The following is a 16,022-nucleotide window of genomic DNA, read 5'->3' on the forward strand; positions in this document are numbered from 1 at the left end:
TAATGTTGAATCAGCTACGTGATTCACGAATATGATTTCCTTTACAAAAATGAAAAATTACCAATAATTTTGAAATCCCCTCTGATTATCTTGCCATACCTGGTCTGCCCTTTCCTCCCCACTTCTTATGTACCAGGCACACAAGTGTGGCTTGGATGCTGCTTGTTGACCTGCGCTGGGTGCGGGGACCCAAGTGGAAATGGAGGTTGAGCGAGCAGACAGGCAGTGTGACAGAGTGGTTGATTCTGCACCCACCCAGCCTGGCCAGGCACCCTGGTGCTACACTGCTGGCTGCAGCACTAGAAAGAGCATCTTGCTTGTTGCTGGTAGCCAGCTTTGCTATGCACCGATCTGGTATAACCTCCAGTAGTTTTTAAGAGGATAGGTTCACTATTATCATCAGAGTTGTGCTGCATCTCCATGTATTAAATCTGGTCTTATTGAGGATACTTCCTAGGTTTGCTGATAGTCCTTCGAGGTGGAGACTCAGGGCTATCAAATTGTATTGGAAAGGCTCCTCTCCCATTGGAAAGGGTGAGAAGAGATAAGCATTTCTTCTGGTCAGGAACCACTGGGCATAGACTGACATCAGGAAACCAGTGATGCAGACTGGAATGGATGTTGTGACAGAGCCAGAGAAGTCAACATGAACCAATGGAAAAGGTGTCTGGTATTGACATCCTGGGCCTGCTTGTTCTCTGATTATCAAAAGAGTCAAGCCAATGCCTGAGACCCATGGTCTGGGTCCTACTAGAAGGTGATGAGTACAAGTCAAGGGCCTCTTCTTGGTCAAGAAAGCAAGGTCAGGAGGGAGGGAGGAAAGTGAAAAAAAAACACACACACACACAAAGTCTAGTAGACCCTTTCTTAGTAAGAGTTTGAACAAGTCACTTCCTTTCTCTGCTTCTTTAGACCCACTTCTGTAGTGAGAGTTAACAGCCCAGAACTTACCAGTCATTCCTGTCAATGAAAAGACTGGGAACCAGCTCTCCAGTGGTCCTTTGTTCTGGGCTCTGTGTTTGGTCACTGACTTACTGGCAAATTCTTTCAATAATTGAATGCATATTTGTCTCACTGGGTAGACTTTTACTTAGAATTATTGTTTGGGCACATGCAGTAAGTGGAGAAAAATGTAAGACACTCTTTCTTTGGTCATTAATAAAAGACCCTGAGGAAAAAGCCTAAGTAGCTTGTGTTAATCATTAAACTTTCCCTGAGGTCAGTTCTGAACTTTTACTTTGGCACATGTTTGGCCAGGACACAAACGAGTTAGGTGACTTACAGTCCAACATGAGTGAGTTACCTGCACGGTAGCTACGGGCTGGGCTCTAACCAGATAACGCGGCCATCGATGCTTGTCAGAGAGAAACAAGATCATTTAAAAAGGAAAGATAATTTCTCCCTTGAGTCACAACGGGACAGGAACAGAAAAGGTACCATTTGATTCAGAAATGTCTCTGTCCTCTCTTTTCTAGGTATTATACCTCTTGCCAATGTTGTGGTGAATAAAAGGAAATGGGCAATCTGTATTAGCAACCTTGCCATTCTGTCTCTGAGTTCCAAGGGAGGGGAGGCTTATAGGGAAGGGAGGTAAAGAGCAAGAGGAGGAATGAGAGCAGAGAGAGACAGGAGGTGAGTGCAGGCCTGACCCAATGCACACAGCTCTCCTTTGGTTGGAAATTCTCTGGTTAAAAGAATTAAGTGGAGGCTGAGTTTATCCTTAGGAAGAATTAGTGGATTAATCATGTTAAGAAAAAGTATACTTATTGATTCAATTGCTCTATTCTAGAGGAAATGATGCAGGTCTGAGCGTAGAATTTTAAGAAAACCAGCGTGTAAGTAAATATTTACTTGTATTGTTTCAAGCTGGGAGCAAGCATTAAAATGAAATTTTAAAATCATGCAGCCAGATTGAAAGTTGACTCTCCTGTGCTGAGGATATTCTGTAGAGTATAACAGGCAAGTCAGATTCTGTTCTTCGGATGGAGTAGCAAATACTCTTGGGCACCTTTCCCTATGCAGTAGATGTATTTCAGAAAATTTAATGTTTTAAAATCGAACCTTATTCCAAATAGATGTAAAAATGTAGAGAACTTTGCAACTTACAGAAAAACATGTTGAATCTACAGAGACATGACAAATCTCCTTTCATAAATGCAAGTGACTTCCATCCCTACTTCCTCTGCCAGGGACTTTAAGGCATATACTCAGATTGTCTGTTTTCTGAGCTCCTAGCATAGGGCCCCACGTATACTAGTAATGTAATAAATGTTTGTGGAATTTAATTAAATATAGATGATTTTATATATTGGATTGTCTTATTCAAGACATACCTATAAGATAATTTATTCTAAGTTTCATGCAGATATTCTTTTTTTCTGGAATTTTATTATGGTTTTTATATTTTCTGAAATGGTATAAGTATTTTTGTTAGTCTCAGTGTTTTCTTAAAAATAGAAATTAAATGTATAGTAATATATACATATATTTAATTCTATAAATACAAAATTCTATAAATTTTGTAACTTATTATTTAAAAAATTTTTATTTTAATTCTAGTATAGTTAGCATACAGTGTTATATTAGTTTCAGGTGTACAATATAGTGATTCACCAAATCTATATATTACTCAGTGCTCATCAAGATAAGCGTACTCTTAATCTCCATCACTGATTTCACCCATTCCTTCACCCATCTCCCCTCTGGTAATGATCAGTTTGTTCCCTATAGTCAAGAGTCTGTTTTTTGCTTTGCCTAATTTTTTTGCTTTTGTGCATTTGTTTTGTTTCTTAAATTCCACACATGAGTGAAATCATATGGTATTGTCTTTCCTTGACTGGCTTATTTTGCTTAGCATTATACTCTCTAGATCCATCCATGTTGTTACAAATGGCAAGATTTCATTCGTGTTTATGGTTGAGTAATATTCCATTGTATATGTGTATATACCACATCTTCTTTATCCATTCATCTATCAACACTTGGGCTGCTTCCCTATTTTAGCTGTTGTTAATAATGCTGCAGTAAACAAGTGGTTGGGAATAAAGCAAAAACAAACAAACAAACAAAAAATAATGCTGCAGTAAACATGGGGGTGCATATATCCTTTTGAATGAGTACTTTTGTATTCTTTGGGTAAATACCCAGGAGAATATTTTTTAGCTGTGAGAAATTTCATAGCTATTCTTTTTCAGAGAATTTTGTCTGTGCCCTCTGACTTGGGGGGTGCCCAGGAGGAATTCAGCAGCCTCCCCAGAGTAGGCATCAGGACATTATCCAAGGCATTTGGCTCTTTAGCTGAGCTTCCATAGATTCTGCCCATCTCACATGTGCGAAACCATTTCCTTCGGATTAGGTAAACCAGGCATAGAGTTTTTAAATATATATTCACCACTTAGAATGTACTAATTACTGTGCGGGACCTTTGCACAGAGACAGTTGTAGAAATAGAAGATCAGGCCCCTGGACCTCTTTGAGGAACAGATAATTTAAAAGAATAGGCATAGATGCACTATGTGGTCAGGTTGCCCGGTCAGGTCCGGGACATAAGGTTCAGAGAGGAAAGGGCAACAAGAACTAGAATTGCTGGATTGTGGAGGAGACCATTGAGATGACATGACCACTGGTTAACCAGAGCTGGACATGGACAGTTGGAGGCTCCTCACACTCTTCCCCATCCCTCTGTTTCCACAGCATGAGATGTTTTAGAGAAGACAGCCCTCTAAAGATATCCCTGAGATAGTGATGTGTTGTTGAGACTATCTGGACAGTATGTGTGACTGAGCTCAATTAAGCCCTCTATATGGACTTTGAAGATTCTGCAGGCAGGGGTGGAGATCTACCCCTCTTGAGGCTGCCCTAGACAAGCCTCGTATGTAGATTCCCTTGCTTCCTAAACCTGTTACCTCTCATCTCGAGTGGCCTGTCTCTTTCTTTGTTCTCTCCCTGCACTTTGAGTTATGGGGGCCGGTTTGCAAGGCTACCATCGGCCATCCAGCCAGGAGACCGAAGAAAAGAAAATGGCCTTGGGAAAGAGATATATGCAAGGGAGATCCTGGATTGACCAGCGACTTCTAAACGGGGAGGGGTGGTCTGTATGTTACATGCTTGTGGAGCACCATAGGAGTACAGGGACATCAGAAAACACCAGGACTAATGTGCCTGTTGGAGAAACTGAGTAGAGGACACTGTGGCAGAGAAAGAGAACGAATATCAGACAGCAGGCTGTCCTCTGTTGTTGATGGTTCAGCCAGACACGGATGCCAGCTACAGGCTGAAGCTCAGGTTAGAAAGTTGGAAGCAGAGCTGAGATTAGAGAAGATGTCCACCACTCTGTTGGCTCTGGGGCTGGCAGACAAGGTGGGAGAGCAGGATGAGGAGTCGGAGAACTTGGTGAGCTGTTTTTCAAAGCTAGAAAGGCACAGAACATCCTGGATTCAGACCCAGCACTTACAACAGGGACTGATTGGGATGCAAGGAGGTGGAATCCCTAGGGAAGTGAGTGCAAAGAGGAGAATGTTGAGGGGCATGCCATGAAATGGACCAAGGGCCCTGTGCCATCTCACCCCTAATACAAAGGAAAACAAAAGCACAGCAATGGCAACCCTTCCTGGCTGGGCAGCCCCCAGTTCAGGAAACATTCACCAGAGAATATACTGCCACTGAACTTACTGATACAGTTGCCGAAATCCAGCAAAAGGCCAGGGTATGTGTTTGGGCATGGTTGGTGTGGCTGTGGGGTGGACACAAGAATCCGTTTCTCTGACCAGGCCCAGGAAGCAGAGAAGATAACAACTTCACCTCATACTCTGCCCTCCAGCATGCCTACATGGTGCTCAGGGGTTCAAGGGACTCACTGCCTATAGATTGGATTATTCTAGCCTGCAGGGAGCCTTTGCCCAAAAAGGCGGATCTCCCAGGCACATAGGGCTGTGGAAATCTACAGAGGGGGTACAACAAATTCTTAGTGAGGTAGAAATGAGATAGGAAATCCATGCCCCAGTCTTTGAAGGCCCTGATCAGGCCACATTCACTGCCAAAATGAAAGCCCAGTTACTCTAGTGTGCCCTCACTCCTGGTATGGGATGCTGAGATCTACGCTGAGTCCAAGTGTGGGATAAGACATTTATAATGTTGGGCAAGCTCTTGCTGAGCTAGGTGTGACTTACAAATCCTGGGAATAGGTGTGGGCTGTGGGAAAGACCTGAGACAGAGAGGGAACTCAAAGAGCCAGAAAGTGGGACACCTGGGTGGCTCAGTTAGTTGAGCATCCAGCTTCAGCTCTGGTCATGATCTCACAGTTTGTGAGTTTGAACCCCGCATTGAACTCACTGCTGTCAGATTGTCAGTTCAGAGCCTACTTTGGATCTTCTGTCCCCCTCTCTCTGCTCCTCCCCAACCTGTGCTCTCCCCTACTGAAAAATAAAAAGCCAAAAACCTGTTCTAATTGGCTGTAAAAGTTCTGATCAAAGTAATGAGGATGCAATTGTGGTTTGACGTCCTTGACATCAGGACTCTGCCTGAAAAGATAGACGGGCAACCCAGTGCTGTGCTGATCAGCCTATGGAAAACCTTAAACCCGAACAACAGTTCAGACCAGCTCCATTTGCTCCTACCATCCTGTTGTGCCACCTTCTCTAGCAGAGGCCTCAGGGTTACAGTCCTATTTGGGGTGGGTCCTTCCACACCTTCCATATAGAATGAAGCCTGGGATTGACTTCAGGTGAGGGTCACTGAATGAGGTTGGAGGCCTTATGTGCAGTTCACTGTTCACTGGTCCCCCAGGAATTATCAAAATGTAGCTCTGATGGACACTGGAGCCAAGTGCACTCTAATGCATGGTAGTCCTCTGAAGTTTTCTGGCTCTCAGCACCATCAATGGTCAAAAAGGACAAACATATGTCAGGAAGGCCCCTTTGACACTACAAATTGGGCAATCTCCTCAATAAGAATACAAGGTTTTTATTTCTTCAATGCCAGAGAATATATTGGGCATCGATATCCTGCAAGGTCAAAGTCTGCAAACCTTAATCGGTGAATTCTGCCTCCAGGTTACAGTAATCAAACCAGTGCTGGGGAGAAAAACCAGCTGAAGATCAGGAGGTCCACCACCCCCTTGAAGCATGCTAAGTTTCAAACAATATTTATGTCAAACAATTGTTACATTGCTTGGGGGACACAAGGGAATAGGAAAACTATCCAAGAACTGCACTAAGTGGGCGTTATAGGCTCTGCTCTAAATGCTTTCAACAGCCAGGTATGGCCAGTAAAAAAATCAGATGGCTCATGGAGGATGATCATAGGGTCCCAAAGATTGATTAATGTAGTGCCCGTCCTTCATCCATATGGCTGTGCCCAACATTGCAGATCCCTTGGACACAGTCCTAGGAATGTACCATGGTATGGCTGACTAGCAAATGCCTTTTTCAGTATACCACTGGCTACTGAGTCACAAGATCAATTTTGCCTTCATGTAGGAGGGGCAAAATGGACAATCCAAGTGTTTCCCCAAGACTACCTACATGGCTCCACAGTATGTTACCAGATGGTAATGGGAGACCTGTCCCTGTTCTCCTTCCTCGTGTCAATGAAATGGGCCTATTGCATTGATGAGATATAATATTACATGTGAAGAGTAGTGCCTGCTGCAGGACACTTTGTAGGCTTTGCTGAAACATCTGTGTAGGAGAAGACGGGTGGTGAACCCACAGAAAATTCAAGGCCAAGGCACTGCCACATTTGGGAGTTGTTTAGTTGGATAAGATGCATGTCATCCCAGAAGCTATGACTGATAAGGTGCAAGCCCAATTAACCCCTGAAAATATGAAAGACATGCAAGCCTTTGTATGAACTTGGAGGTTTATTTTGCACCTGGTACTGTGCCCCCATCCCTTATACCGCTTACTAACGAAGGGCACATGTAGAACTGGGCATCAAAACAAGAAGCTGCCTTTGAGAAAGCAAAAATATTAGTAAAGCAGATTAAAGCTCTGGGCCTCTCCCAAGCAGGGCTACCATGTCTGTGACTCCACAAGGTATAGGCTGGGCACTGTAACAGAGACAGTCAAAGGACAGAGTATCTGTAGGATTCTAGTCCCAGCTCTAGAAGAGGGTAGAAACCCAATATGACCCCATAGAGCAACGGCTCCTAGCAGTAGGAGCCTGTTCCTCCTGGTTGAGGGTCTCATGAAGGAATAGCATATCATGGTAGAAACGTCTCTTCCCATCAAAAGGTATGTTAAAAATATGTCCCACTGACCCATTTCTGCCATGGCTCAAACCCCCACTTTGACTAAGTGGTATGCCCATTTGGAGCAGAAAGAGAGAGCCCACTGTCTCAAAAATGTGGGTCCTACTAGTCTATGTTGAGTATGTAGATCCTCCAGAGGCTCTCACCCCTCTTCCTATGGTAGCCCCTGGAGCCAGGGAAGCCGTAGAGAGGAAATGCGGGAAAATTCCTATCCATGCCTGCTATAGAGATGGGTCTAGTCAGGGCAACCTTCTATATGGACCACAGTTACCATTCAGACCAACACCAACTCCATCTAGATAGAAGAAAGAACAAACCTCAACAGCCAGTGGGCTGAACTCTGTGGTTTGGGTGGTGATGACTAATGCATCCTGCCTGTTAACCCTTTGCACTGACAGTTGAACTCCACTAAAGACATGAGCCCTGTGACTTAAATAATCGGAAACCAAAGCATAGATAACCATGAATAAGACCTTGAGGTCACATTCAGAAAATGTGGAAAGACATTTGGGTCCATCTGCAAGAGCATGAGAGTCCTCACTGTCTTCCATATCCCAGATACTAAGGCCCTGACACCCCATGACAATCTGGGAAGCTGATGCCTTAGCCCAGACACAAACCCTAGCAGCTGATCCATCGGTAGATAAAGCATATTGCGCACACATGAAAATAGGTCACCACAGCACTCAAATAAGATGGCATATTGCCAAGGATACCATATTGCCCCTGAAGTACTGTGACTTGGTTAATGCACTAAGAGCACGTTCTGTATATTCTAAACAGCATCCAGGGCCACTACCAGAGGAGTCTGCGGCCATCCACTGGACTGCCCAACTAGTGATGGATTGACAAATCGATTAAAATGGACCCTCTGAGTGATGGCTCAATGTCCTTTGTTTTATATGGACACTACATCTGATTTAACCCAAGTTATCCCTGTACTGTGCAAAACAGGCTGCCACGTTTAGGGGATTAGAGAAGCCAAGGACCATATATAGATACCCTTATTGAATGGATAGTGATAGGTGGTCACATTTTAAAAGTCATGATGTGGGGTGTCTGGGTGGCTCAGTCAGCTAGGTGTCCAACTTCAGCTCAGGTCATGACCTTATAGTTTGTGGGTCTGAGCTCCTCATTGGGCTTTGCATTGACAGCTCAGAGCCTGGAGCCTGCTTTGGATTCTGTGCCTCCCTCTCTCTCTGCCCCCCACCCCCCTCAAAAATTAATAACTAAACTTAACAAAAAATAAAAATAAAAAACAAAACTCAAAGGTCATGATGTAAAAGACTGGGCAAAACAACATGGCATTGAATGTAGGTTCCATCTCCCCTTAAAACCTGCAAGCAACAAGTTTGCCAGAAAGAAAAAATGTAATATGAAAGCAGCAGATTAAATTACTAACAAGTGAAGTAATTTGATTGGATGGGCTAAAATTCTCTCCCAGGCGTTAATATATTTGAATGAAGAATTAGTAGGGCCTGTTGCCCACCATTTACCAGACTGGGGACCCCTGGTGAGACACTCAAAATGGCAATGATACGGAAGTCATGAAAAACAGCCATTCCTCTGACTCTCCCTGTGGATCACTGTGCTATGCTGCTGGGAACACCAAGCCCCAGCATACCTGGGAAAGGCGTTATCTGCTGGAGTTGGCAGTGGGGTGTCCTGCCGGAATGTGTGAATCACTTCACATTCCTGGTAAAAGGGAACTGCTCAGGCTCCTCTGGGATCCAGCTGTCCTGCTGAGAGCAGGGCCTGTTGAAACGCACTATTCCTGAAACGGAATGTGCACCATTGAAGGAGAAGGAGAAAGTGAAGGTCCTGGTCTGGCTTATCCTTCCCCTCGTCCATCTCCTCTCCCCTGCCTCCCCTGGCCCACATGTCTGGTGTGCACAGCCAGGTCTGGTTCCTAAAGCTGCCAACTCCCTCTCCTCAACGCCAGGTGGGCCTGTTCTGTTTTCCACTGGTACAATTTGGCCACCGTCTTTGGCCACCATCTTTGTCCCTCCGCTGGCCTGTAGGACATCATGGCACACCCAGAAGCTGTACTGCATTCACTCAGCAAGCCTTAAATGATAACAAGCAAAGTCTGTCCTTACCCAATACCCAAATGTCTCTAATCAGAAAAACTACCCTCTAAAAGAGGATGGGTTTGAACATTATTATTGCCTCGAAAGAGGCATCTGTGCCAGAATGCTGTCTGTTCATACCTGTGGAGTCTGCTGATTAAATCACAAGGACACAAGTGAATGCCCTGAGTGATTCTGATGAGGGAGCATAAGGCAAACAGGCCGCAACAGCACCACCACCCCCTGCCCCCCTGGCCTGTGGGCTATGTGTGATATTCCTTGGGCACTCCTGGCTGCCCAAAAAAATGAAAGGGGAAAAACACATGGTTCACGGATAGAGATCATAGTCCTGAAGGACCTGAGTTTCCATCAGCCCTCCATAGAGACGTGGAAAACAAAGGCAGAAGGAAATGGCAGCTAGAACTCAATTTCCTTATAACCTGCAGCTCATTGACAAATACTTGAGGCAGGCACCTTACGGTCTTAATGTTAATACTTTGCTAGAGGGAAAAACAATTTTGGCTTGACAACAGCTAGGCCTCCAGTATCCTGTGAGTCTTCTTTAGCATATGGAAATCTCACTAAAAACTTCCCCAGGACTTTACCTCCTCCAACCCCATCTATATAACCACTCTCTCCTCAGGGTCCCAGGGCAGCTTTTCCTGCCCACGGTCCTGTCCCCAGGCTTCAATAAATCACCTTTTTGCACTGTCACCTTTTTGCACCAAAGATGTCTTCAAGAATTCTTTCATGGAGTTGGCTCCAGACCCCATGAACCCCACTATAACCCCAAAAAACCTCATCAATTTGACCCCTAGCCTAGGAGACTCGGTAAATGAATGGTTTGGATCACGGGACTCTTGATAGGAAAAAATGTTACTTATATTGGAGATGATTATCTCAATCTATGTTTTCTTTTGCATGTGCCTAGAGTGTTGCTGTGGTATCTGCCTCCAAGTGCGCCAAATTGCTGTCAAATGAGCCACCTTGGTGCAGGTGAAAGCCTTTGATGACCACGCAGGGCACACTGCAGAAGACGGGGCAGGTGAGATTGCATACACGGGGTTGGGGGAGGGATCACCGAGAGGACATGACCTCCAGTTGACCCCAGAGCTGACCTGGAAGCTCCTTACTCCTCGCCCTGTCCTTGAAATGTACACTCTGCCCACTTTTCTCAGAGAGACCGCCAGGACACAGCCTTGAGAGAGCACTGTGGTGCTGAGACTTCCTGCCTGGTACATGTGCTTGAACCCTGTTGAGGGTAGACGTTTAAGATACAGGCAGGCAGGGGCACCTGGGTGGCTTACTCGGTTAAGCGTCCGACTTTCGCTTAGGTCATGATCTCGCGGTTCATGGGTTCGAGCCCCGCGTCGGGCTCTGTGCTGACTGCCAGCTCGGAGCCTGGAGCCTGTTTCGGAGTCTGTGTCTCCCTCTCTCTCTGACCCTCCCCTGCTCACGCTGTCTCTCTCTTTCCTAGAAATAAAAATATTAAAAAAAAAAATGCAGGCAGGTGCAGCCATTTACTCATCCTGAGGATGCCCAAGCCAAGCCTGTATGTAAGTTTCCTTGCTTGTTGAACCTGCTGCCTTCCAATCCGGAGTGGTCTGTTTGCCTCTTTCCTTGGTCTCTCGTTGCCGTCGGTAGAAGGGAACAGCATACGAACCCACATGGGGGACCTACCACGAAGGAGGCGGCTCCTGAGCTGGGCCATAAGGAAGGCCAGGGTTTCATTATGCCATGAGAGAGTTTGGGGAGTGCAGAAAGCCACCCGCAGGAGCCAAGAAGGGGGCTGACCTGACGTAAGGCGTGTCTGAGAGGTGGTGGGGGGAACTGTCTGGTGCAGTGAAGGGTTTGCTTTGGAGAGCCATGCCAGGGAAAGTTGGGAAGGTAAGTCCCCAGATCATGGCCCAACTGAAAAGTCAGAAACAGGGCTTTGCATTGGAAATAGGGAGTCCTTGAAAGGAAAACTAAAGTTTGTGGGGTGTCTCCTTTGTGCAGGGCCCTGTGTTAATATCTCTGTATAATACACCTCAGTTAATCTTGATAAAGATCCTGAAAAGTATTCTTAGGGTCATTTTAGGAGTAAAGGAGGTTTTGCATTGAATTAAAAGCATTGAGCAGAACAATGGCCCAATGAAGACAGTGTTTAAGGAAGGTAGGTCGGCTGAGCTGGGCCTGAGGAATGGGGTAGAGAGACCCTGAAATCATGGGGTCTAGTTTGGAGGCTCCAGCTTTTTTTCTTCTGTTTCTTTCCTCCCTTTCTCCTCTGCTGTGAGGACAAGATGTTTCCCCCAAATTTCCGTTAGTACCATTTTTCCAAGCCAGTACCATACTTAACATTTGCTTTGTTAAGCTTTTTACTTTTTTGTGTTGATTGGTTTCCTGGAGGACTGAGACCTTTTTTTTTTTTTAATGTCTATTTATTTTTGAGAGAGAAAGAGACAGAGCAAGCAGGGGAGGGGCAGAGAGAGAGGGAGGGAGACACAGAATCCAAAGCAGGCTCCAGGCTCCTGGCTATCAGCACAGCCTGACATGGGGCTCGAAGCCCCGAATGGTGAGATCATGACAAGAGATGAAGTCGGACGCTTAACCGACTAAGCCACCCAGGTGCCCCTGAGACTTTTTTAGAAACAAAACAACCTCCCCTACCCTCACACTATAACTACTGTTAACTCATATCTTGATACCTAGGATTTAATATTTTTTTGAAAAATTAAGCATTTGTTCCATAATGAGTTTATGAAAAAGGCTCTTGTCATTTACCCAGCTTAAACACGCATAAAATAAGTTGGTGGGAAAGGGGGAGGAGGTGGAATGGTAGTGATTTTATACAAGATTCTTAGATTACTCTTCTGAGCTTGGGAGGATAGTCGATTTGAAGACTAGAGGGCCATGTAGATATCACTTCCTTAATTTCCCAAGTTTGGGCTCCATAAAGTAGTAGTATGTAGGTAAAAAATGATAGTAATTTGTTTATTTTTTTTTATGAAGCACAAAAGCTACACTGCTCCACCAAAACTGAACATGCTTTTAAAGTCTGAGCAATTTTGAAAGGATTGATTCAAGCGGACAAGATGGCTGGCTGGCTGGTCTCTCTGACAAGTATTGGAATACTACTGGCAGGTGAGTAGGGTGTGTTTTGAAGGGATTATAGATCGAGCACGACAAGTTACCTTGAGAACTACTTTATTGATACTTAAAATTTTATTTGGGAGAAAGTCTTGAAGAGGCTGCTCTGGGTTTAAATTTTCTTTGCTTAGGGGCACTTGGGTGGCTCAGTCGGTTAAGCATCCAACTTTGGCTCAGGTCATGATCTCACAGTTTATGGATTCGAGTCCCGCGTCGGGCTCTGTGCTGACAGCTAGCTCAGAGCCTGGAGCCTGCTTCAGATCCTGTGTCTCCCTCTGACTCTCCCTTGCTCACATTGTCTGTTTGTCTGTCTCTCTCTCTCAGAAATATTTAAAAAATTTTTTTAAGTTTTCTTAAAATTTACTTTTTTTCTGTTTAGTAACTGAAGCTATATATTAAATAGCTATGCATATATATATTCAGATGTATATGAATTAATGGTCAATTGAGGTTGCTGTTCTAATCTAGAGCTTCTACCAATAACTTAGAACCTTCTTTTTAGAATTCTTTTTTGAGCTATATGATGTAATTCTTTTCAGATTTTATTGCTCTGTCTTCATAAAGAGAATAGTTTATCTTGTCTTAGCAGTTAATAACTACTTGTATTAAACTCTTTTCTCAAATCATGTCTCTAATTTTCTCTGAATTTTCTTATCTTTGGTATCTTTTTATGGTATCTATGATCTCTTTCATTCCTGTTTGGTCTGCTTTAGGGAGAAGTATCTAACACACTTTGGAGGGGGAAGCATGGGCTGACCTGGCAGGGACTGCCGTGGATAATGGTGTTGATGTGGCTGATTCCCCACCACCCCTGGCTGTGCATTATGCCCCCTACATAAATGTACATAGAAGCCCTGGGCTAACCAGAGTTAGCATGGCCTGGATTATCCTTTGACTTTTCTGATAAAAGAACTGAAACGTGTTCTGTAGATAGCACATTTCCTATCTAGGACCTCAATGAAGAGCTGACTGATTTTTGATGGATCCTTGAATTGGCTTTGCTTTGGCCAAGGCATGTCCAGGAGATTTTCAAAGATACGGGTTTGTCAGGCTCAGCCAATGGTCTCTATGGGAGAGCCCAACTGGCCTAGTATGTGTAGTCTACGGTATTATTTTCAAGGAAATTCCACACTGATCCATGCTTCAGCCTCTCTCTGAGCAGGCAAGGCAAAAATCTACAGAATTTTGTAACCATCTGGGAGTCATTCTGTCATATATTCAAAAGGAGGAAACTAGAGGATGGTATATTGAGACAGGAAGATTGAAATAGGAACCAAAACTTCTAGACATTTATCCTCTTCTCTGGGAAATGGATGTGTAAGAAATAAGTGATGACTAAAGTAGGACTACCTTGATTAAAGGATGGCAAAGAGACCAGAGATATTATGTGTTTAATTAGGAGCCAAACGTGTCCTTGAGGTCCTTTCCAAAGAAAGTAGGAATTCAGGATTATTCTGGTGAGCACTAGGTTTTTGGACGCCCAAGACGAGTGGATCAGTCAGAACTTTCCTTAAGATGAAAGTTTTGAAGGTGTGATCCCCAGACCAGAGCACCTGGTCACAGTTCTAAATTCTTGGGCCCGACCCTAAACCTGCTGAATCCGAAACTCTGGGGTGGGACCCAGCAACCTGTGCTTTACCAAGCCCTCCTGGTGATTCTGAGGATGTTAAATTTTGTTGTTATAACATTAGGGAAGCAGGTGTATTGAATCTGAACTTCAAAACCACTGTTTTTCTTCTTTACAGTGGCTTCCCTGAGTTTCCACATCGAGCCTGAAGAAGGTAGTCTTGCAGGGGGAACGTGGATCACAGTCATTTTTGATGGTAGGTTTGTGTGTTCTCAAATGCAAGTTTCTTATTTATTGGTATTAAGATTGCTAAATAATGAGTCTTTGGTTTTCTTCCTTGGCTAAGGACCGGTGTAAAAGAGGGCCTGCAGGCTGTTGGACCCACTGACTGACTTCTGTGATTCTACATGCTCACTTGCTGATGTCACAGAAACCGAACATATAATGTCACACCATTATATGCCCGTGTCCACCTTCTTGTCCCAAGCTGTCGGGATGGGACCCTAGGGACCCTAAATGAGATGATATGGAAGCGTGCAGCATAGTATTTAGCAATATGTTCCCCAGAATCTTAGTTATCTTCCTTGCAGATGATTCTTTATGTGGGAACTTCTTCTTCTTCTTTTTTTTTTTTTTTAATGTTTTATTTATATTGAGAGAGACTGCAAGCAAGAGAGGGGCAGAGAGAAATGGAGACAGAATCTGAAGCAGACTCCAAGTTCTGGGCTATTAGCACAGAGCCCCACGTGGGGCTGGATCTCACGGGCCGTGAGATTATGTAAGCTGAAGTCTGATGCTTGATTGAGCCACCCAGGTGGCTTAGTTTACCCACCTGTACCAGGGTAAAGAGTAATTTTTAGGGCTGAAAAAGTCCTCGACTTAAGTGGATGGACTTGAAGAGATAGAAATCTCTTTTTTATAAACTTGTAAATGAGAACATTCATTAACCTAGCAGTCATAAATGCATTTGGAAATGAGGAGTAGTAATTTAATCCTTAGGCAAGTTCAGTGTTTCACATGGCCCGTGTGTGGCCATGTTTTTATGTTCTCCTGTGTGGATTACAGCTCTGTTGAACCTGAAATTCCCCTTTCCCTTATGTGTAGGTTTGCACATGGAGCTCCTTTATCCCAGCAATGGCTCTCAGCTGGAGATCTACCTGGTGAACGTGGCTGTGCCTGCCCTACCTAGCATCCCTTGTGACGTGTCTCCTGTCTTCCTGGATTTGCCAGTGGTGATGTGCAGGACCAGGTACTCCTGTCAGGGTGTGAGAAGATCACACAGGTTGAGTGCTGTGGTTATCTCCGTAGTTTATGGCAGAGCAACTGTTGCTGTGACTGTGGTTAGCAGCTGCAGCTTTAAAGATGTTGCAGGTGAATACACTTCTTCAGAGTTCCTTATCAGCGCTCTAGGGCCTAAGGGAGGATGAGACTCCAAGGAAGAATTTTGAGAAAATTGAGATATTTATAAGAAGGGGTTGAATTGTATTTTCTTGTTGTTGGTAAGGAGCTCTATCACTATCAAGATTTCGATAAATCGTGCTGTTTTGCCATCTAAAGAACTTCTCTTTTGAGATCGGCATAATTGTAATGATCATGCATAAACCCAAAACCAGTTAGAAAGGAAGGCTGCTTTATTCCTCAGTGTATTTTTATTTTGGTGTGATTTGTACAGGATTCCAGGTAATCTATTGTCCTCTTTAAGGTTTTTTTTGTTTTTGTTTTTGTTTTTGCTTATGAAGCTTCTAGTTTATTTTTGCCCCACATCTTAGAGATGCTGCGTGAAAGTGGATCATTGGTTAAGACCAAAAAAAAAAAAAATCATTTCCTTTTGTTTTCTGTTCCCTCGTTTAGGAAGGCTCCCCATCGTCCATTTCTGTCTACAGAAATCCTAACCTGCGAATGTCCCCTCTTCCCTGAACATACAACTGAGTGTGATCTTTCCTCTCTTTGAAAGAGGGACAAATAGGGACTGAAATCCAGGTGATGGTTACAATAGCTTTGAGCAGGG

The 16,022-nt window shown here is 44.2% G+C and overlaps 1 protein-coding gene across 1 annotated transcript in view; it reads left to right on the forward strand.

Annotated features, from left to right (window-relative positions):
* Positions 1 to 12,392: 12,392 nt before the first annotated feature.
* The window catches only part of PKHD1 (PKHD1 ciliary IPT domain containing fibrocystin/polyductin), a 488,222-nt gene continuing 484,592 nt past the window's right edge, over positions 12,393 to 16,022 (forward strand). Inside the window, 3 exon segments of the mRNA XM_039217466.1 lie at positions 12,393 to 12,441; positions 14,193 to 14,270; positions 15,119 to 15,263. Coding sequence (XP_039073397.1) covers positions 12,393 to 12,441; positions 14,193 to 14,270; positions 15,119 to 15,263 — 272 coding nt within the window.

The sequence above is a fragment of the Hyaena hyaena genome, unplaced genomic scaffold (assembly GCF_003009895.1).
Source record: "Hyaena hyaena isolate Hyena2069 unplaced genomic scaffold, ASM300989v1 scaffold_694, whole genome shotgun sequence".
NCBI classification, from domain to species: domain Eukaryota; kingdom Metazoa; phylum Chordata; class Mammalia; order Carnivora; family Hyaenidae; genus Hyaena; species Hyaena hyaena.